General features: G+C 36.4%; 2 protein-coding genes across 3 annotated transcripts in view; both read left to right on the plus strand.

Annotated features, from left to right (window-relative positions):
* FAM189A1 (family with sequence similarity 189 member A1) overlaps positions 1 to 21677 on the plus strand; it is a 434865-nt gene that overhangs the window by 278116 nt on the left and 135072 nt on the right. The window contains exon 3 of one of the 2 annotated variants that reach the window (XM_015543684.2): positions 18530 to 18640. In XM_015543684.2, coding sequence (XP_015399170.2) covers positions 18542 to 18640 — 99 coding nt within the window. In that variant the 5' untranslated portion in view covers positions 18530 to 18541. Of the gene's footprint in view, positions 1 to 18529; positions 18641 to 21677 lie in introns of those variants that run through there. The other variant, XM_042988240.1, reaches the window with a different exon arrangement.
* Positions 105 to 2208, plus strand: NSMCE3 (NSE3 homolog, SMC5-SMC6 complex component). Its single transcript, XM_042988241.1, has one exon. The coding sequence runs from the start codon at positions 216 to 218 to the stop codon at positions 1074 to 1076; it is 861 nt and encodes a 286-aa protein (XP_042844175.1). The 5' UTR covers positions 105 to 215; the 3' UTR covers positions 1077 to 2208.

Consider the following 21677-nt stretch of genomic DNA (forward strand, 5'->3'; position numbering starts at 1 on the left):
CGCCCCTGACGCAACGCGCAGCCCTTGTGACGCAACACGCAGTCTCCGCCGACGCAAGCGCAGTCTCCGTGATGCAACGCGCACCCCCCCCCCCTCCCCCCGGCCCCGCCCAAGGTCGCCCAGACGTGCCGTACGCCGACCCACAATTCCCGCTGCGTGCTGCTGTCTCGCTGCCGCCTCTGCCGCCGCCCGTTACGGCTCCCGCCGCTGGGGACATGTTGCAGAAACCGAGGAACCGGGGCCGCCCTAACACCCAGGCCGAGAGGGAGAGGGACTGGGGCCGCGGCGCCGCGGAGGAGGCCCCGAGCACCTCCCGCGGGGCGGGAGGCTCCCAGGAGGCCCGGGGCACGTCGTCGCAGGGCGGCCGCCGGGCCGAGGCCTCCCCCGAGGTGGGGCCCAGGTCCCAGCAGCAGCTGGAGCTGAAGGTGGCCGAGCTGGTGCAGTTCTTGCTGATTAAGGACCAGAAGAAGATCCCGATCAAGCGCACTGACATACTGAAGCACGTCATCGGGGACTATAAGGACATCTTCCCTGACCTCCTTAAACTGGCTGCCGAGCGCCTCGAGTATGTCTTCGGGTACAAGCTGGTGGAACTGGAACCCAAAAGCAATACGTACATCCTGATCAACACTCTGGAACCGGTGGAGGAGGATGCTGAGGTGAGAGGCGATCAGGGCACGCCCACCACCGGCCTCCTGATGATTGTTTTAGGTCTCATCTTTATGAAGGGCAATACCATCAAGGAAACGGAGGTCTGGGACTTCCTGCGTCGCTTGGGGGTGTACCCCACAAAGAAGCATTTAGTTTTTGGGGACCCAAAGAAACTTATTACCGAAGAATTTGTGCGACAGCGTTACCTGGAGTACCGGCGGATACCCCACACTGATCCTGTAGACTATGAATTCCAGTGGGGTCCCCGAACCAACCTGGAAACCAGCAAGATGAAAGTTCTTAAGTTTGTGGCCAAAGTCCATAATCAAGATCCCAAGGACTGGCCAGCACAGTACTGTGAGGCTTTGGCAGATGAGGAGGCCAGGGCCAGACCTGAGACAGGTGGCCCCACTCCCTCCTCTTGAAGTCTGAGAGAGAGATTTGAGCTCCAGAGGAGGTGTCAAAGGCACTGGGTGATGGGGTAGGGGGGTGGGAGGGAGCATATTTCTGTAACACTCAAATGTGTGTGGCTTTAGGATGTGTTTGCAAACTTCTGTTCTCTTTTAATATTGTAAGTTATTTGGTTCCAGCTTTTCACTTACAAGAATATTAGGAGAGGATTTTTTGTTTTAACTTGTGTTATTGTCTGTGTATTTTGGCATAAAAATTTTGCTAGCTTTATGCAAGTAATTGGAAAACTTTGCACCATGATCTGGAACAGGTGTTTAAGAAAGAACACATTGGTCAATTGCTTTGGCGCCAAGAAAGTAAAAGCAAAGTGACTACTATCTGGTGTCTTAACTACCCAGTTTGTAAGTTAAAATAAAAGCCTTTATAAATTAAAAATAAAAATGTAATTGCTTATACTTTTTTTTACCTTAAGACAGCTATTATATATTTATATATTTTCTATGTATATAAGCATTACGCATCATCTAAGCAATGTGCATATTGTATTTTCTCCGAATAATAATTTTTTATATTCATAATTCTCACCTCTGGCCAACCATTTAGTTCCATTTAGGTTTTTTTTTCCTGCTATAGTTGTAATAAATACAGTATCTTTGAAGCAGTTAAGCACTGTGCATTTTTCAGTCGTGATTCATGAGATTAATTTCTTGACTCAAAACCGGCATCTTAAAAACAGGTTTTTTTCTTGCTACAGATTATTAAGGTAAAAGTGTTTTGTAGAAGTTGCTTTACTTTTGTGTGTGTATGTGCATATTGCATCACAATCTAAAATACATTTCCTACTGGATATAAAAAAGTTGATAAAACTGTTAGTGATTAACCATACTTGGGAATCTGACTACCTGGGTTTAGATACTGGTTTCACATAACTAGCTATATGAGCATGTTACTTATATACAGATGTTTCCTCACCTGTAAAACGAGCTCACGATGCCCATGTTATGTGTGGTAATGTGGTAATTTGATACTGGAAGTGTATGTCAAGTTCTTGGCACAATGCCCGGTGTGGAGGATTTTAGTTGTTAACTTTGTTCCTTAATTTTTTAAATTTGTTTTTTGTTGTTTATTTATTTATTTTGAGAGAGAGCAGGGGTGAGGCAGAGAGAGAGAGAGAGAGAGGGAATCCCAATTAGTCTCTGCACTGTCAGCGCAGAGCCTGACCAGGGCAGGGCTCGAACTCATGAACCTTGAGATCATGACCTGACCCGAAACCAAGAGTCAGAGGCTTAACCTGACTGAGCCACCCAGGCACCTAATATTTTAATCTTCTTGGTTTGGAGCAGTTAAATTTTTTTTTCAGGTTTTCTTTCATTATCTTCTAAATCATAGAATAGGAGTTCTGGTTCAAAAGTTACAACAATATTCTTCTAGCCTGATTCTATTGTGTGGTTTCATGGGAAAACATAACTCATGGTATATTGTGAGTATAGCCCACATAAATGGGCTAACAGGACAGTTAGACCTAAGATCTCCCCTGGGCTTGAGAGCTAATTTTTTAGTGGAAAGGATATGGGTTTTGAGGTTGTCTGACAAATGGAATTTGAATTCTGGCTCATACTATGTCAGCATGGTGACTTGGGGTCGATTTTAAGTTTTCTGAATCTCAATTTATCTGTAAGATCAGAAAAACAGTAACTATATTATAGTTTGTTATATGTATTAAATGAATCTGAAGAAAAGAGCTCAGTCTCCTCTCATTCCTCCATAGCTTCTGGCAAAATGTTGTTTATATTCAGATTCAACAAATAATTATTCAGTGAGTGAGTAAATTTAATTGTTTGGGGGGAAGGGACTACAAATTAACCCCAAAATGAGATAAGTACTTCAGTTCAAAAAAATGTGGATTTGATCAACACTGGACTAACTGCCATCTAGAAGCGTCTATGGTGGGTTTGTAGTGGTATGACAGAATGTGATAGGCTGATTGTTTTTTTGTTTTTTGTTTTCATTCTGTTGAATTGGAATTTGCATTTATTTCATCAATTAGAATATAACTGGTGCTTGAAGGCATTTCTCCTTGGTTTGCATTTTATTTCAGTGTATAAATTACCTTGCGACTAAGCATCCTGCTTACTGGTCCCTCACCTCACTGACTGCTTTCCTCTCTGGAGTGTTTTAACACTGGCATTTTCCTCCGTATGTGAAAATTATCATTACCCAGCACCCACTGTCAGTTATGTCTGAGGCAGATATCTTCTCCCAACACTTTTCTATAGAGATGTTAGCCATTTACCTTTAATGAGTTACCGTTTTGTTTCAGGTTTTATTTTTTAAAGTTTTTTTTTATTTATTTATTTTAAGCAATCTCTACAGCCAACATGGGGCTCAAACTCTCGATCATGGGATCAAGAGTTGAATGCTTCCAACTGAGTCAGCCAGACACCCCCATTGTAAAATATAAAACATTACAGACCAGATCAAGTCCTTAGAGGTTCTACCCTTCCCGGAGGTGTCTAAAGTTTGTGGGTATCATTCCATTGTATGATTTAACACTTTTACCATGTATGTGTATATACATGAACAATATATAGTAGTATTTTGTAAGCTTTGATGACTTCTATATGGGGTATCATACTGTACCCTTTTGCAACTTGGTGTTACAACTTACCCTGTTTTTGACATTTAGATACAAAGATCTGATTTATTCATTTTAGTTGTTCTTTCATGTGGAAAAAAAGTAACAGTTTGTTTATTCATTTCCTAATGGTTAGACCAGTTCTTTCCAATTTTTTGCTATTTGCCTGCAGTATATAGTGCTTCCTTATACATGTGAGTTTCTCTAGCCAGAAATAAATTGAGCAATCATGGGGCATTGCCAAATTGCTCTTGAACTTGTATTAAGTTACAATCCACTAACATTTTATAGTTCTTTTTCACTGACCCACCCTCCTACTTCATATGAAAATTTGTCCCTTCCAGCCGTACAGTGGGTATGTAGTGATAGTTTATTGTAGTATTAACTTGCACCTCTTATTTACTAGTGACGTTAAGTATCTTTTGTTTGGGTTTTTTTTTGCCATATTATTTTGTTTTTTTATCTGTTAGACCTGTTTTTTAATGATTTGTAAGATTTCTTTATATGTTCTGTGTATATTACTCCATTGTCATATTGTGCAAATAGCATGTCACATTTCATTTTTTCTTTTGTCATACAGATGATTTCATTTTAATGTGTCGAAATCATCAGTGTAGTGCTTTAAAAAAAAGTCTCCCTAATCCTGATAAGTGTTAAAATTAATAAGTTAAAATTAATAAGTGTTAAAATTTTTGACTTACATACACATTTTTTTTTAAAGTTTATTTATTTTGAGCGAGAGAGTGCGCGCACTGAGTCAGGAAGGGGCAGAGAGGAGAGAGAATCGTAAGCAGGCTCTGTGGTGTCAGTGCAGAGCCCTTTGTGGGGCTTGATTTCATGAATTGTGAGATCCTGACCTGGGCTGAAATCAGGAGTCAGAGGCTCAACAGAGTCACCCAGTCGCCTTACATTTATGTTTTTAATCTTTTTTTGTATCATGATTTGAGGTATGGATATAGTTTTCATATTTTTTTCCTATACAGATTGCCTAGCATCAATTTCTCATAGTTTATCCTTTCCACACTGATTTATAACATGCTCTCTTATTATAAAGCCATAACTCATATAAATAAATTTATGTCTAGGACCAAATTGATTTATTTGCTATCTCTTTGCCAATGCCGTGCTATTATAATTCTACAGCATCATAAGAAGGGTTTTTTTCTCCTTTTCCACTTATACCTTTTATTTTAGTCTTTTTTGCACTGGCTGGAACTGCAATAAGTTTTTTAAAAAATTTTTAATGTTTTTATTTTATTTTAGAGAGACAGTGCAAGTGGGGGGAGGGGCAGAGAGAGGGAGACACAGAATCTGAAGCAGGCTCCAGGCTCTGAGCTGTAAGCGCAAAGCCCGAAGCAGGGCTTGAACTTCAGGACGGTGAGATCAACCTGAGCGGAAGGAAGTTGGATGTTTAACCGATTGAGCCACCCAGATGCCCCATGGAACTGCAATATGTTTTTGAAAAGAAGTGGCAACGTAGACTTCAAGAATGTTCCTGATTCCTTGTTCCTGATTTTAAAGGGAATCATATTTAAAGTTGTACATTAACTAGGTTTGCTTTTAATTTTTTCCCCAACAAATATCTTTAATTGTGTTTTTATATTCCCCCTTTCTAGCTTGCCTAAAGATGTTTAAAAAACTTATGCATAGCTTTTTAAATTTGTATCATGCTCTTTATTAATCTGCTAATGTGATTAAATTTTTATTTTTACTAAGTTCAGTATACTTTTTGATACAGTTTAGTGTAACAACACTGATAGGTTTTTCTGATATCTGACCATCCGGCAAATCTTCTTGTGAGTGATACATATAAAAGATAGCTTTTTATTTGCTAAAAATTTCTAAATTTTATGTCTTTGGTCGTAAGGGGAATTAGCCTGTAATTTCCCCATATTTTATTGTCGTTATTGGCTTTGAGATTACACTTATCTTAATTTTTTAATGCCCATACTTACAGAAAAGTTGCAAGTACAGTGCAAGGAATTCCACCCCCCCCCCCCAACTATTTGAATGCATTAGTTATCATGTTTCTTTAGTCTCTTTCAATTTGCAAACAGTTCCTTAATCCTTCCTTGACTTCCATGATCTTGACACTTGAAGACTCCAGGCCGTTATTTTGTGGAACATCTGCAGTTAGGGTTTGTCTGCTATTGCTTTGTGATCAGATTCGAGTTCTGCATCTTTGGCAGGAATACCACAGAAGTGATGGCAGTGTTTTTCTTTTCGGATCCTATCAGTGGCACAAAATATCAATTTGTCCTATTATAATCTTGATCACTTTGGTTGAAGAGATTTTGTTTTTTGGGGTTTTTGTTTCTGTTTTGTTTGTTGTTTTTTCATCATTCCTCTCTACTGTGAAATTGTTTTGTTTCTCTCTATAATAAATCAGTAAGTTGTGTGGAGATACTTTGAGACTTTGTAAAATTGTATTCCTCACCAAATTTTCAGTTTATTCGTTGTCTATGTTTATCTGTATCTGTGTAGACTCATGGGTGATAATCTTGTACTATCATTATTTGATACACAAATCATCCCTGATTTGGCCAGTAATAACCTTTTTCAGCTGGCTTATGTCTTCAGCCCACCCCCATCATTCTGAGACTTCCTAACTTTCTGGATCTGTCCACTATCTACTGAAAACTGTGGGATCACATTAATAATATCATTTCCACTCTAACACCACAGTGTTTATTCTAGCTTTTCCCCTTTCTGTCTTTGTATTTATCTTCTCCAACGATGAGCAACTTAGATCCTGTTATTCTCATAATGCTTATTTGATCAATCCCCCTATAAATAACAAGTCTCCTGTTGTGGCTGCCATACCCTCCCACATGGGGATGCCCTTTGCCCCCCAGTGCTGAGCTGACATCCTGCAGGAACTACCCTTCTGGGTATGCACCCTCCTCACAATGTTTGAGCTCTGGCTCCCTCCTGGGGCTTTTGCCTTTCTCCTCCCATATATGTATCTTGCTCTGTTACGCTTCATGGCTTTAGCACTGAATTGCCCAGGAAATAGGAAATATTATTCTGTTCTCATAAATGAGTTGGGCTGCTTTTCTTTTGCCATATTATATAAGGATTTCATGTTTTTTAAGGTTTTGAAGAAATCCACCTGTAAAATTCTCTGGGCCTGGTGTTTTTGCTGGGTAGATTTTTAACTACTGCTTTTATTTCATTAATAGGATGTTGAAGTTTTCTCTTCAAATTACTTCTGGTCACTTGTATTTTCTAGAAAGTGTTTTCATCAGTTTTCTGATGTATTAATATAGAGTTGTTCTTAGTATATTCCTTTCATTTAAAAATAATTTTATTACATCTTCTCTTAATATCCACTTTTGCATTCTCAGAATTATTTTTGCTTTCACTCTTCTTTTCTCCCCGCACCCCACCCCCCTGCCCAAAGCCAGTTTTGCCAGGAGTTTTGGTTATCTGGGGTCCATTGAGATTTCATATGAATTCTAGTAAGGGTTTTTTATGTTGATTTATTTTTGAGAGAGAGAGAGAGAATGGGTGCATGAGCATGAGTGTGGGAGAGGCAGAGAGAGAGGTAGAGAATCCCAAGCAGGCTCCACACTGTGAGTGCAGAGCCCGACATGGGGGCTTGAACTCACAAACCGTGAGATCATGACCTGAGCCGAAACCAAGGGTCAGATGCTTAACCAACTGAGCCACTCAGCTGCCCCAATTTTAGTGTTTTTGAAAGAACATAAATTCTTGGTTTATGTCAGCACATGGCTTTACTTTTAGCATGTAAATAAAACATTTTCATTTATTCCATAACTATATAGAGAATTGTCAAGTGTTCTAAGGATCCTATTATTATGAATATGTGATGAGAAAAATAGGACTTTTAATTATTTCCTTTCCATTTAGTGAACAGAACATGTATTGAATTGGCCATCTTGTGGCTCCATTGTAGTTTATCCAACCTCGGGATACTCCAGAGTTCCTGAATGTCAAAATCATGTTCTCTGGTTATAAATTGACAAGTCCTAAGGGTAGTCAGGGGGAATACAGTGGGCTTCCATACACATTTGTTTTCTTTGTTCTGATTTATATGGGAGGAAGCAGATTTGAAAAAGTTTAAGTGTTATACCATATGAAGAAATGACATAGAAACTTCTATAGAGTTACTGTAATGACACAGCTGATATCTAAAGATGAATTGGAAGTGAAATTTAAAGGAAAAAGATGGTCTTTTAGGGTAACAGAACAGCACAGTGACTTCATTGGCAAATCATTTTTCATGGTAGTTACTTCATTTTGTACACTTGTGAGCTTTTCTTGTTTTCTCACTGGGAAATAGCAAGCTTACACAAGTACCCTATAAAACTTAAAAATGCATTTTCCTTATTTGGCAAATTAGATTCTCATTTTAGCCATTTTTTTTAAAGTAACAAATGTGTCATTGTTTCTTGCCCTTATATAGGAGATGTTATAGTTAAAGTAATCAGCCATGTTATGGGCTTTGTGGAGGTAGCACTGATTCCTAATTACTGGGCTGTAATTCTTAAGAGAAATTACTGAGTTTATGACAACTGTAGCCATCATTTGTTGGATTTTTCCCCATGTGCTGCCCTGCATTTGCATTTAGCCCATTACATACTCAGACCCACTTACCTATCTCGTTTACTAATACGTGATGCATTTTGTTTCATAAGTTATGCTTTAAAGGACTAATTAGCTCTTATAGTTTCAAAAAAATTTTCATTGTTAGATCAATAATCTGCCTGAATACTCAGATCCCTGTTAACAACTTAATTTTTCTGTCTTGGTCTCAGATATTCAAAATTGTTTTCCTATTCTAGGGCCAAAGTTCGTGGAATTTTAAATTATTCTGCCACAAAGTATCCATAGCTCTGTGGTCACGAAAATGTGTGTTCATTGCTTGCTTGAGATTGGACTGAAAGTTTTGAAAATCTAAGTAGAAGAGTTTTATATGGACTAGAATTATATCTTGATATCCATGTTTAAAAACTAATTTGGGGGGAGCCTGGGTGGCTCAGTCGGTTGAGCGCCGACTTAGGCTCAGGTCACGATCTCGCAGTCCGTGAGTTCGAGCCCCGCATCGGGCCCCTGTGCTGACTGACAGCTCAGAGCCCTGAGCCTGTTTCAGATTCTGTGTCTCCCTCTCTCTGACCCTCCTCCATTCATGCTCTGTCTCTCTCTGTCTCAAAAATAAATAAAACGTTAAAAAAAATTTTTTTTTTAAAAAACTAATTTGGTTCTGTACTAATGCTTGGAATTGGGTCTAGGAGAGCCACTGCAGCAGTACTGATCTTTGAAGATGTAAAGGTAAAGACAAAGGACCTTTCCCAGGTCAAAGACATTCCCTAAAAAATTCCAGATTGTGGGCAGAGTCTGGGTGATTTAATTGGATCTTGACTAGAGAGGAGAATGTGCATCTATCCATTTTGGCATCCACACCACTTTTTACAGCTTCTGGCCCCTGGTGGAGGCTCAAAATATGCTGAATCAGTTAATGAATGAATGGTCCATTAGTCCTTACTTGCGTAGTCATATTAATAACAGCTGACATTTAGTAATCTTGTTCTCTGCTTGCCATTTACGCAATAAGTGTTGGATGAACTGTCAAGCTGATCCTCAGTGACATTGTTTTCTCCTCCTTACTTCTTGCAGATACTTGTTTTCATTTTGATCATTGTGCAAGAGCTGCTTATGTATTTCCTCACCATAACCTTTCTTGTACTTATTCAGTAAATATTTTTCAACACCTCCTGTGTATCAGTCACTGAGAATGCAGTTGTGGGCAGGATACACACGATCTCTGCTTCTGTAAATCCAGCCTCATCTACAGGGATCAATGAAGGCTTCTCAGAAGAGGTCAATATCATATGATGGCTGAGGGATGAGTAAGAATTAAGTGAAGGAACCAAAAGGGTAAAGCAGCATGTTTTGGGAAAAGAAAATAACATGAACAGAAACTTAAAGAATTCCTGGAATTAAAAGACCCTCACTATGGCTAGATGGTAGAGAATGTGGCAGGGACAGCTGGAGACAGGCTGAGGAAATAGGCAAAGGCCAGGTCAGCCATTTATAAGGTTTGTCAAGTTTTGGAAATCCAAGCCAAGGAGTTTTATTAAGGCAAGGAGATGCTACTGAAGAGTTTTAAGCAGAGGAGTGATGTCATTCATTCATTCATTCATTCACTTATCCAACAAATATATATTAAATGCCTAGCTGGGCTCTTGGGCTAACCAGTAAATAAAATACATCCCTGCTCTTGATAATCCGTTTATATTTTAGTAAGATAATGCCAGTCCCAGACTCAAGGAAGTCAAGACTGGAGGCAGGAAGAACAAAGAAAAGCCATCCATGGAGAAGATGGTGATCATTGAAATTATAGAGTGGCACCAGTAGGGGTGGAGAGAAATTTCTTATGTAGAATTAGTAGGACTTGCTGATTTATTAGATGTGGTCAGAGTAAGGGAGGGTGAGTGGAAAATGTCTCATGGCTCTAATGTAGGAAATTAAGGAGGATGGTGATGCTAATAGTTGAACAGCATTTCAGGAAGATCTTCCTGGGTTTGATTTTCTATGCTAAGTGAGTATGAGGAGCCTCTGAGGTACACAGGTAGAATGTTGAACAGACAATTATGTATATAATTGTACAATAGGTCTGGGAGGGAGACAAAAATAAGAACCATACATCATGTTCTTAGATAAAGTAACAGAGGGGATTTACAGTATAAGAACAATATACGGATGTTGTGGTTATTGGGGATGTTCACAAATAAGTTATTTCCTTTCAGGGCATTTGGTAGGACTGTATTTCTTCATCCCATTGGATGTTGAGTGTGGCCATGTGGCTTCTTTGGCCACTGAAATGTGAACAGATCTTGCATGTGACACCTCCAGGCAAGAACTTTAAGTTCTATAGCTGAAATGATTGTAGGAGCATCACTGAACTGAAGCCTTCACTGACTTGAGTGCCTGGGTGAATTTGGGGCAAAACCTACTTGACCTGTTTTGGCCATATAATGCGAGCAAAAAATACACTTCTGTTGTGTTAGGCCACTGAGATTTTAGAGTTATTTTTAACCTATCCTATCCTGATTGATCCAGAAATTGATCCAGAAATCCCACCCTGATACACAGGAGATTGGAAAATGACCATACATGTTATATAATGGAAAAGCATTTGATAAAAGTGACTTTTGTGGCAACTTGAAGAAGCAGGCCATGCACCTAATGAACATATAACTCTAAAATTAAAGAAGAGAACCCTGAAATGAACATATACCTCTAAAATTAGAGAACAGAACCCTGGAAGTGTGAACGTTGGTGCCTGTGACTGCATCTAGAAAAACTGTCAGGAAAGAGATGAAATTGGAAAACACTTGGTTGGTATGTATTCAGTGATAAATAGAATAGAGAGAATCCAGAAGTGTATAGATATGCAAGTGCTTCTGAATCCCCAACCAATAAAAAATAAAAATAAGAGACAACGGTGAATTAAGCCACATTCTTGAGGCAAAGATCAAATACATGGTATAGTTGTCATTCCCATTGTCAAAATATGGGAATGTATTAAAGTGGTTTAGGATAAAGGCTTAACTATGAGTTGGATGTCCAATATTTTAAAAAGAACAAGATGAGAGAAAATAATTTAAATGTGGTCTGTCCACCAAAAGCATGAAGACCGGAAGTACACAATCAAGTAGAGAAAGAGGAACATGATGGGAATGTATATATATACATATATATATATATATATATATGTATATATATACACACACACACATATATGTGTGTGTATCAAATAACATTTCATATATTTTGATATATATATCAAAAATATATATAGCAATACATTATACACACACACACACACACACACACACACACATGCATGCAAATCTAAAATGTATGCCTAATGCCTAGAAAAGAAGTATACAGGTATGGCTATTGACACATGGCACCAAATAAAATCAAATTGTATTTAGATATTTGACCTGTCAAAGAAACCCTGGCCTGAATTTGCAAAAGTTGATGACTATTTGAGGCTTAAAATAACCCTTAGATCCCCACCTTTTGTGAGCCAATGCCTATAGTCCATGTGGCCCAGAAGGGTACTGGAAAAGATAGAACCCCAGAGTGGAGTCAAGGTATACAGTTTCAAAATAAATGTCATTACTTTATTTACATAAAAATGATTAAAATCTTATTTTTTTCACCATGGCCAAGTGGGATTTATTCCTAAAATGCAAGGATGATTAAACACATGAAAAGCAGTATAATATGCCACATTAACAGAATGATTTGAAGAGAAACAAAGCTTGGGGACGCCTGGGTAGCTCAGTCAGTTAAGCGTCCAACTTTGGCTCAGGTCATGATCTCGCATTTTGTGAGTTTGAATCCTGCGTCGGGTTCTGTGCTGACAGCTCAGAGCCTGGAGCCTGCTTCAGATTCTGTGTCTCCCTCTCTCTCTCTGGCCCTCCCTCATTCACACTCTGTCTCTCTCTGTCTCAAAAATAAACATTAAAAAAATGTGAAAAAAGTTAAACAAAAAACAAAGATTGATTATCTTAGTTGATAGAGAAAAAACATTTGAAAATTCAACAACCTTTCACTATAAAAACACTTAAAAAACTAGAAATAGAAGAAAACCTTTTTAGCATAATAAAGCCAGTATAAAAAAAAAAAAAAAACACCCACAGGTGACCTCACACTTAATGGTGAAACACTGAAAGCTTTCCAAGATCAGTAATAAGACAAGGATGACCACATTCACCACTATGATTGAGCACAGTATTGGAAATTCTAGCCAGTTAGGCAAGAAAATGAAATAAAATATATTCACACTGAGAAGGAATAAGTAAAATCATCTCTGTTACAGACGTAGATGTATCTTATATGTAGAATTGTAAAGGTTCCACTAAAAAACTCTTTGAATAAATGAATTCAGCACAGTTGCAGGATGCAAAATCAAAGTGCAGCAATTGGTTGCAATTTTATACAACAGTTAACAATCTAAAAGGGGAGTTAGAATAACAATTTCATTTACAATAACACACAAAAAAGTACTTTAACCAAGTGCATGGAAGACTGCAGACTAAAGATGATAAATTTATTGTTGAAAGAAATTAAGGGATACATAAATACATGGAAAGACATCCCATGTTCATGGATTAGAAGACTAAATATTTTGAGATGTCAGTGGTGCCAGAAGTAATCTGTGGATCCTATGTCACCCATATCAAAATCCCAACATGTTTTTCAGAAATAGAAAAACTCATCCTAATATTCATATGGAATCTTAAGCAATCCCCCCAATAACCAAAACATCCTTAAAAAGAGCAAAGGTGGAGGATTCACCCTTCTTGATTTCAAAGCTTTTGAAGCAATGTTAATCAAAACTGCATGGTACTGTCATTAATGACAGACATGTAGACCAATGGAATAGAATACAAAGCCAAGAAATAAACCCTCACATATATGGTCAAATGATTTTGGACAAGGGTGCCAAGACCATTCAATGGGAAAAAGACAGCCTTTGCAACAAATGGTGCCAGAAAACTGTATATCCACATAGAAAAGAATGAAGTTGGATCCTTACCTTACACTGTATATAAAAAATAGCTTACAGTGGATTAGAGACCCAAACATAAGCACTAATAATATATAACTCTTAGAATAAAACATAGAAATCTTTATGACATTGGATTTGGCAATGATTTTTTGGATATGGCAAGCAACAAAGCAAAAATAAATAAATGGGACTTTATCAAAATTTAAAACTTTTGTGCATCAAAGGAAAATCAACAGACTGAAAAAGCCCTCAGAATGAGAGAAAATTTTTGAAAATCACATATATGATAGAGGATTAATATCTAAAATGTATAAAATTAGTATTCAGAATATATAAAGAACTCTCACAACTCAATAACCCCACATAAATCACCCCAAGTAACCCAGTTGCAACAATGGACAAAGGACCTGAATGTATACCTCCAAAGACTTCCAAAGAAGATATGCAAATGACAAGCACCTGAAAAGATGCTCAATATCACTAATCAATTAGGAAGATGTAAACCAAACCACATAAGATACCATTTCACATCTATTTGAATGACTTTTATTAAAAAAACAGAAAATACAAGTGTTGATGAGAATGTGGGGGAAAAGCAGAACCTTTGCACATTGTGCATTGGAATGTAAAATGGTTGTAGCCATTCTGGAAAACAGTATGGTGTTCTCCCAAAAAATTAAACATATAATTACCATATATGATCTAGCACTTCCACATCTGGGTATATATCCAAAAGAACTGAAAGCAGTCACTTGAACAGATATTTGTACACCTATATTTATAGTAGCATCATTTACAATAGCCAAAAGTGGAAGTAACCCAATTGTCCTATGGCAGATGAAAAGGTAAAGGAAATGTGGTATATGCACAGAATACAATGTTGCTCAGCCTTAAAAATAGAAGGAGGGGTGCCTGGGTGGCTCAGTTGGTTGAGTGACTGATTGCAGCTCATCATGATCTCACCATTTGTGAGCTCGAGCCCTGCATCAGGCTCTCTGCCGTCAGCATGAAACCTGCTTCAGAACTTGTCTCCCTCTCTCTCTGCCCCTCCCCTAGTCATGGGCAGGTGCTCTGCTCTCTCTCTTTCAAAAATAAATAAACATTAAAAAAAAAAGGAAATTCTGACATGTGCTACCATGTGGATGAAACTTGAAGACGTTATGCTAAGTGAAATAAGCAAACACAAAAGAAAAAATTCTGTATGATCCCACTTATATGAGATCCCTAGAGTGGTCACATTCATAAAGATAGAATGCAAAACAATGGTTGCCAGGTTCTGAGAGGAAGAGTGAATGAGGAGTTATTGTTTAACAACAATGGAGTTTCAGTCTGGGAAGATGAAAAAGATCTGGAGATGGACGGTGGTGATGGCTGCACAATGATATGAACTTAATGCCACTGAACTGTATGCCAAAAAATCATTAAAATGGTACATTTCATGTTATGTACACTTAATCACAATAAAATAAATAATTAAAGCATGGTAAATTTTTTTGTATGTGTTTTACTGCCATTTTTTAAAAGAGTAAACATGAAAAAAAAATCTTATCTGTTTTTTTTTTTTTTTTTTTTTTTTTTTTTACTTCCTAGCATCATCTATATAGTTGAGCACTTCCTGTGTCTCAAAATAGCCTCTTTTCTTGGCTTCTGTGTAGATTGCTGTCCCAATGTTTTCAATAATAATTTTTGAGCTCAATTTTGAAACTTTTCAGGCCAGTTTATCTATAAATGATTTGAATGATATTATGGTACTGTTGTGACATCTAATATAGAAAATTAATGCTGCCCATTCTGTGAAGTTAAACCTTCCCAGGGGATGCTGTAAGAATCCATAGCTACTAGAATCATTGCAGAAATATTATTAACATGAACTTGAAATATTTCCTAAATTAACAAAACATCCTCTTTTTTTTTCTATCCTGTATATGTATTTTAAACGAAAAATAGGGGTGCCTGGATGGCTCAGTCGGTTCGGCGACTGACTTCAGCTCAGGTCATGATCTCATGACTTGTGAGTTCAAGCCCCGTGTCGGGCTCTGTGCTGACAGGTCAGAGCCTGGAGCCTGCTTCAGATTCTGTGTCTTCCTCTCTCTCATCTCCTCCTCCCACCTTGTGTTCTGTCTATCAAAAATAAATAAACATTAAAAAAAATTTTTTTTAAGGAAAAATAAATTTTGCTACATTTGGTGGAAATACACTACATTTATGGGTAATGAATGGCAATAATGATTTTTTTCTATATTTAATTTAGCCAAAACTTTTTAGGTACTAATAAAATATTAAGACTTTTTCACTTTTATATATTGCTGGTAGGGATGAAAAATGGTACCACTTCTGTGTTGGAGAATTTGGCAGTGTCTAGCAAAATTAAATATTTATCTTTTGATTCAACAATCCTACTTCTAAGAATATATCCCAAAGTCATACTGCAATCATTTAAAAGATGTATGAATATGGCTGTTTATTGCAACACTATAGTAAAAAATAAAAGACCAAAACAACTCAAATGTCCATCAATAGGAACCTGGTTGAATAAACTGTGGTATATCTGAGCAATGAAGTACTAAACAACTATAAGAAGGAATAAGTATTTCTATGTATGCCTATTAAGTGTTCTTCACTGTACTGGGTCAAAAAAAAAGTAGATAGAGAAAATATTTATAGTATGCTATTATTTATTTACCTTTACTAAAAACCAAATAATGGAAGGATTAAATTTAAAAATAAATGGTTACCTATAGAAGAAAGGAGGGGGAACATAATGGAGATGATAGAATAAAAACTAGACTTTTTTGAGACTTCTTTTATGGATATGACTTCGGAATCCTTTTATACAATTCCAAACAAAGCTAAACTTAAAAAAAAAAATCCCTAACAATAAAAAATGAAACCAATGAATCTGGGTTCCCAGTCAGTAGCATAACCACACATAAAGGAACCATGGTGACTCTATCACACCATAATTTGACTATTTTTTCTTGTTACAATCTACTCTAAGGATAGAAAGAAAAATCTTAAACTGTTTTCAATAATCATGTTTTTGGTGCTAGTATTAGCATTGTTATTTTGAGACTGTTGTGTGGATATCACGAGATTAAATCAGATGGATAATTGTAATGAGAAATAAGGTTTTTGTCATGGCTGAAAGGAAATAGAGATATCAGGTTGATAGAATTAAGAAAAAACCCCGTAGTTTTGAGTTTGAATCAGAGACATTAGTATGATCTTATAATATATTGTATCTAACAACTGAAAATATTTAAAACTATGACCAAGTGGCAAGGATACTTCTGGCATGAAGAGTGTGGTATCTAAATACCATTCTCAGTGAAAGGAACCAAGACGTACTGTAGAAATTGCTGATTCCAGGTCTGGGGCAGGGGATACGTATGATGATTCTGGAACATCTTGTCATAGCTTTCTTGAAAGCAGGAAAACTTTCAAAGTCTACTATAATTGTGTCAACTTGAATTGACTCTATCTTGTTAATGACTCCAGTGAATGAAATATATCAAATTTGTTTGTTTTGGGCTCATAACAAATCAAACACACACAACCCCTAAACAAACAGTACCTTTGGAGGATGCTAAAGACCGAACTAATTTTTTTTAATAAACATATATCAAAGATTATATTTGACTCGTTATTTAATGAGGGAACCAGTAAAATTAACAACCAGTTCCAAGGATAATTCAAGCTATGTGCACACATAGGCCACCAGCAATGCTGAAATAAATTTACAAATAGATGTGAAAGTGGTCAGCACCCATGGGATGGCGATCATTGCATTCTACCAGACGAAATTCATTTATATTTATATTATCAAAAATAATTTACATTACTAGTCTTATTCTGTAATTTAGAGTTGTAAAATAGCTTAAAGACAATGAAAGGCACAAATAACTCAAAAGAGTGCACTAGACAGGATATCCAGTATTTTTTTCCCATTTCAAAGTCTTTAACAAGTTTTCGTGACACTCTCTCCCCTCTTGATCATATTAATATTAAAGATTATTCTTGATTACAAGAAAAATTTTGTTGAAAATTTTGTTTCATTAGAGTTAGCCTGATTATTTATATAGGTGCAGCAAGAATATTAACTAACCATTATAGGCCCAAGTTTATTTAGTAAATATAGCACCATATCAACTAATTACTTTGAAATCTGGAAAATAAAGAATTGAACATGCATCCTGGTTTTCCTATATGAACTGTACTCTAGAGTGACAAAACAATTGATGAGGAAAAGTATTCTATATACTGATCCCTGGGAATAAAGAAAGAAGAAATGATGGCATTATACATAGCGTTTTGGAAACACTAACAATTTAATGATCTAAGCAATCATTAAGAATGGCTGCCAACATCATAGAGAGACACATTATTTACCTTCTATTAGTCTGAATGTTATCAAATCTCTGTGTGTAACCACCAAATTACAAGATATCCAGAGGATATGGAAATTTTAACTAATAGGAGGAGACAATCAGCAAAGTTAGGCTGTAGAAAACTCTATGGGACAAATAAACTAGTTTCTTCAATAACTTTCTTGGAAGAAAAAAATACAATGGAGGGGAAAACCCATAAATGAAAAAAAATATCTTAAGATTTAGAACAATTAGTTTCAGTTATGGAACTCCTTTGTATCCTGTGTAAACTGATTCAAAATAAGATAATTAAGGAAACGTGAACTGTGAACATTTGATATTAATGAATGATTAATTTTTCTAGAGGTGATGACATTATTTTGGTTATGTTTTCAAAACCAATCTTATTTTAGAAATATTCACTGCCATATTTAAGGATGAAATCATACAGTGTCTGATATTTACTGCAAAGTAATCTAGAGTGGAGAGGGTATAAATGAAATGCAACAGACCATTTGGTTAGTTGTTGAGTCTGGGTGATAGGTATGTGGGACTTGATTAAACTGTCTTCTCTGGTTTTGCATCAGTGGGAAGTTTTCCACAAAGAAGTTAAAAGAAATAAATTTAAAGGCCTTCTAATAAACAAACTCCTTCCATTGGTTTTCTTTAGTAATTTCTAACTTGTTGTTTTCTAGACTGTATAAAACTATTTTGTAGTTTTATAGTATTTTCAAGTTTAGCCTCTAAGATATTTTACAATGTAATTCAAATGAAAAAATAATACTGCCCTTTAAAAAATATAACGTTATTCGTACAGTTTTTTGATCAACTGAAAGCTTTTTTAAAGCCAAATCACTTTTCCTTCAAACTTCTCCAAGTGAATAATCAATTTTTTGTTTGGTTTGTTTCCAGATAACCTTTTTCATGCTGCTCTCTGCAGTGTGCGTAATGCTGAATTTGGCTGGTTCAATTCTCTCCTGTCAGAATGCTCAGCTAGTCAACTCCCTAGAAGGCTGTCAGTTGGTGAGTAATGAAATGCAAACCTTTTGATAAAGGTCATAGGCTTTGATTTTACCTGAAAGTAATTTTAAAGATAAATTTTGTTATATCCTTGGATTTATTGTGATATTTTATAATTGTGTAAGGAATTTAAGTTGACTCATTTCTAAGAACTACATTAAATTAAAAGCTGTCCTCCTTGTAAATCAGTTACGAATAGGATATTTTTAAGGATCACAGTGTAATGCTGTTTTAGAACAAGTGTCTTTAGTAATGATTATATTTTGGCATTTGTTGCATTGATTTTTATCTCCACTGAATTTTAAAAAAATCAATTTTACAAGTCAATCTTAAGTGCTAAAGATACATGTAAGCTTGATAATGGGTGCTAGTTCACAGTTTTTTCAATTAAAAAAGTGGATTATCTTTTAGGAATAGATCTAGGAAACTTGTAGACAGTGTGCTGTGTACATTGTAGGGGATCAATAGATGGTTTGTTAGCTAGAACCTTCATTCCGTATCATGAGTTAGCTCCTGGTACGGTAATATGTGCTTCTGGGTGGGGCAGAAATTGAAGTGTATCCAGTCACATTCAGTAAGGGTATAGTTTGACTCCCGATGTGACCATGGCTGCTGGATGCGAGCCATTGGTATTTGTTTATTTACCTTGGAGACAACACAGGGCTACCTTTTAGAGCCATTCTCCTCCACAGCTGCCTGTGTACGTGCTGGGCCCATGGTGATTATTTCTGGGAGGTCAGGGGCTATACTGAATTACCTAAAGCTTTTCTGTAGCAAGGCCGTGCTTACTTTTCCTGTGGCCATGCTGTTTGTGTTCGAAGGAACAGCTGTTTCGAAGTGCTGCTCTCTACAGTTCTTAGCAGCAAAACTAGAAGGACTAGTGTAAGTTGGCACAGTTTCGATACAGAGGCACCTACTGAGTTCCCAAAACTGTGAGAGCTTCATCTTGCTATTTTCTGTTCGGTATGGCCTAGACCACCTTGATCAGATTTCACCCCAATATGATGTACAGAGTATCCCTTGGTATGATGCAGTATTGCTTGTGACTAAGAAATGATAAAACCTGGAGTGCCTCCACCATCAGAAAGGGTCACTTGCCAGCTTGCATCCATAACTGGGTCAACCTCTTTATTCCTAAATACAGGGTGCTGTGAATATGATAACATCTGGCAACTGACAAGAGACTGCCCATTTTTCCTCTGATCCCCATTTTTCAATGCAAGGCCTTGTGTTTGGGAGACAGTGTTTGGGGTGATGAGACGTGCATGGAAGTCTATATCAAGCAGAAGGCCCACACCTAGTGTCCCATCTCAAAAGGCTGACCCTTGTGGGTCTTAATCCCAGACCCCATTTTCCTACATCACAAGCAGCATGAAAGGATAGAACAGGTAGATTTGGTTTCCTTTATTCCTTTCTGTCTTCAGTACCCCCCTGAATAAATTTAATGCACATCATGTACACTCATGCACTGTCACATACATCTTGGTTATATAGCACTGTGGAATCATCAATATTTATCTGACTTTAGAGCTTAATCCTAAGCATCGCTCTGCCCTGGCTCATACATGGCAGGTAATTCCTGAATGAGATCAGTGTATCTGCTTACTGAAATGCAGTGTGTATAGTGGAGAGAGTAGTGGATTTGGAATCAGCAAACCAGGATCAAAGTCATGGCTTCATAACCGACTACTTATATGACTTAGGACAAATCACTTTCCCTGTATCAGCTTTACTTCTCTTTCCTGTTATGTGTGGGTATTACCTGCCCTGAGCTTTTCATGAGATATTTAATAAAATAGGATGTATAAAACACATAAAAAGTATACTTCTTATTAAAAATGTATAATTATAATATATAATTACTATATATAAAATATATAATTATAATATATAATTACTATAGAAAATTAATAACTATAGAAAACTTAGAAAAACAAAGTACACTTGTCACCCTACAATCCAGTCTTTCCAGTCTTTTCTGTGCATATGTGTGTATGTGTATGTATTGTGCATATGTACTTGTATACATATGTGTGTGTATTTAATGTACATTTAAATGTGCTATACTCTTCATGGAGCTTCATGATTTGGTTTTTTATTGACTGTGAACATTATTTCATGCTTTAAATTTTTTCTACAACTTTACTTGTAGTGGCTGCTCGGTATGAATGAATATAGCATTATTTATTTAACCAGTCTCTCTCTGCTTTTCTCATGTATGAAGGTTGCCATTATCTTTAAAGCTTTTGTTACATATTGACCTACTGCCTTCTAAAAGAGTTTACCAATTTATAATCCCAATTTATGAGAATGCTTTTCTTCCCACACCCTTCCCAGCCCTGAAAATTGTTACTTTTTAAAATTTATGCTAATTTGAAATGACATCATTGCTTTAATTTGAATTCCTTTAATAAGATTAAACTTTATTTATAATTGTATATATGTAAGTTTATATATGTACATGCATATATGCAATTATATATGTGTGTATACACACCATTTATATTTCTTGTTCAGTGAGTCGACTGTGACCTTTACCCATTTTTAGAAGTATTTATATTAGTGATTTGTAAGAACTCTTTATATATGTAATTGTATAATTCATTTATTTTTATAACTGTACATACATATATGTGTGCATGTACATATATGTAATTTTATATGTATATAATTTATATTTCTTCTATGAATTGACTGGGGCCTTTACCCATTTTTAGATTTAACTATCTTATTGATTTTTAAGAGAGTCTTACATTTTGAGTCCTACAGCTTGTATTGGTCAAATGTATTTCCTGGATTGTTAGTTGCCTTTTATGTTTAGTGTATTTAAATCTATGAATGTTTTCCTTTGTGATCTTATCTTGGAACCAATAAAAAGACATTCTTCCCAAAATCATGTTACCACCCCCCCTTTTTAAATATAGTTAACTCTTTTATATTCTGGAATTTGTTTAATGAATTTAGCTATTTTCCCCAAATGAGTAGCTAACTTTCCTAAAATGATTCCCTGAGTAATCTAATAATTTCCTGATTATTTGAA

The sequence above is a fragment of the Panthera tigris genome, chromosome B3 (genome assembly GCF_018350195.1).
Source record: "Panthera tigris isolate Pti1 chromosome B3, P.tigris_Pti1_mat1.1, whole genome shotgun sequence".
In the NCBI taxonomy this organism is placed as follows: domain Eukaryota; kingdom Metazoa; phylum Chordata; class Mammalia; order Carnivora; family Felidae; genus Panthera; species Panthera tigris.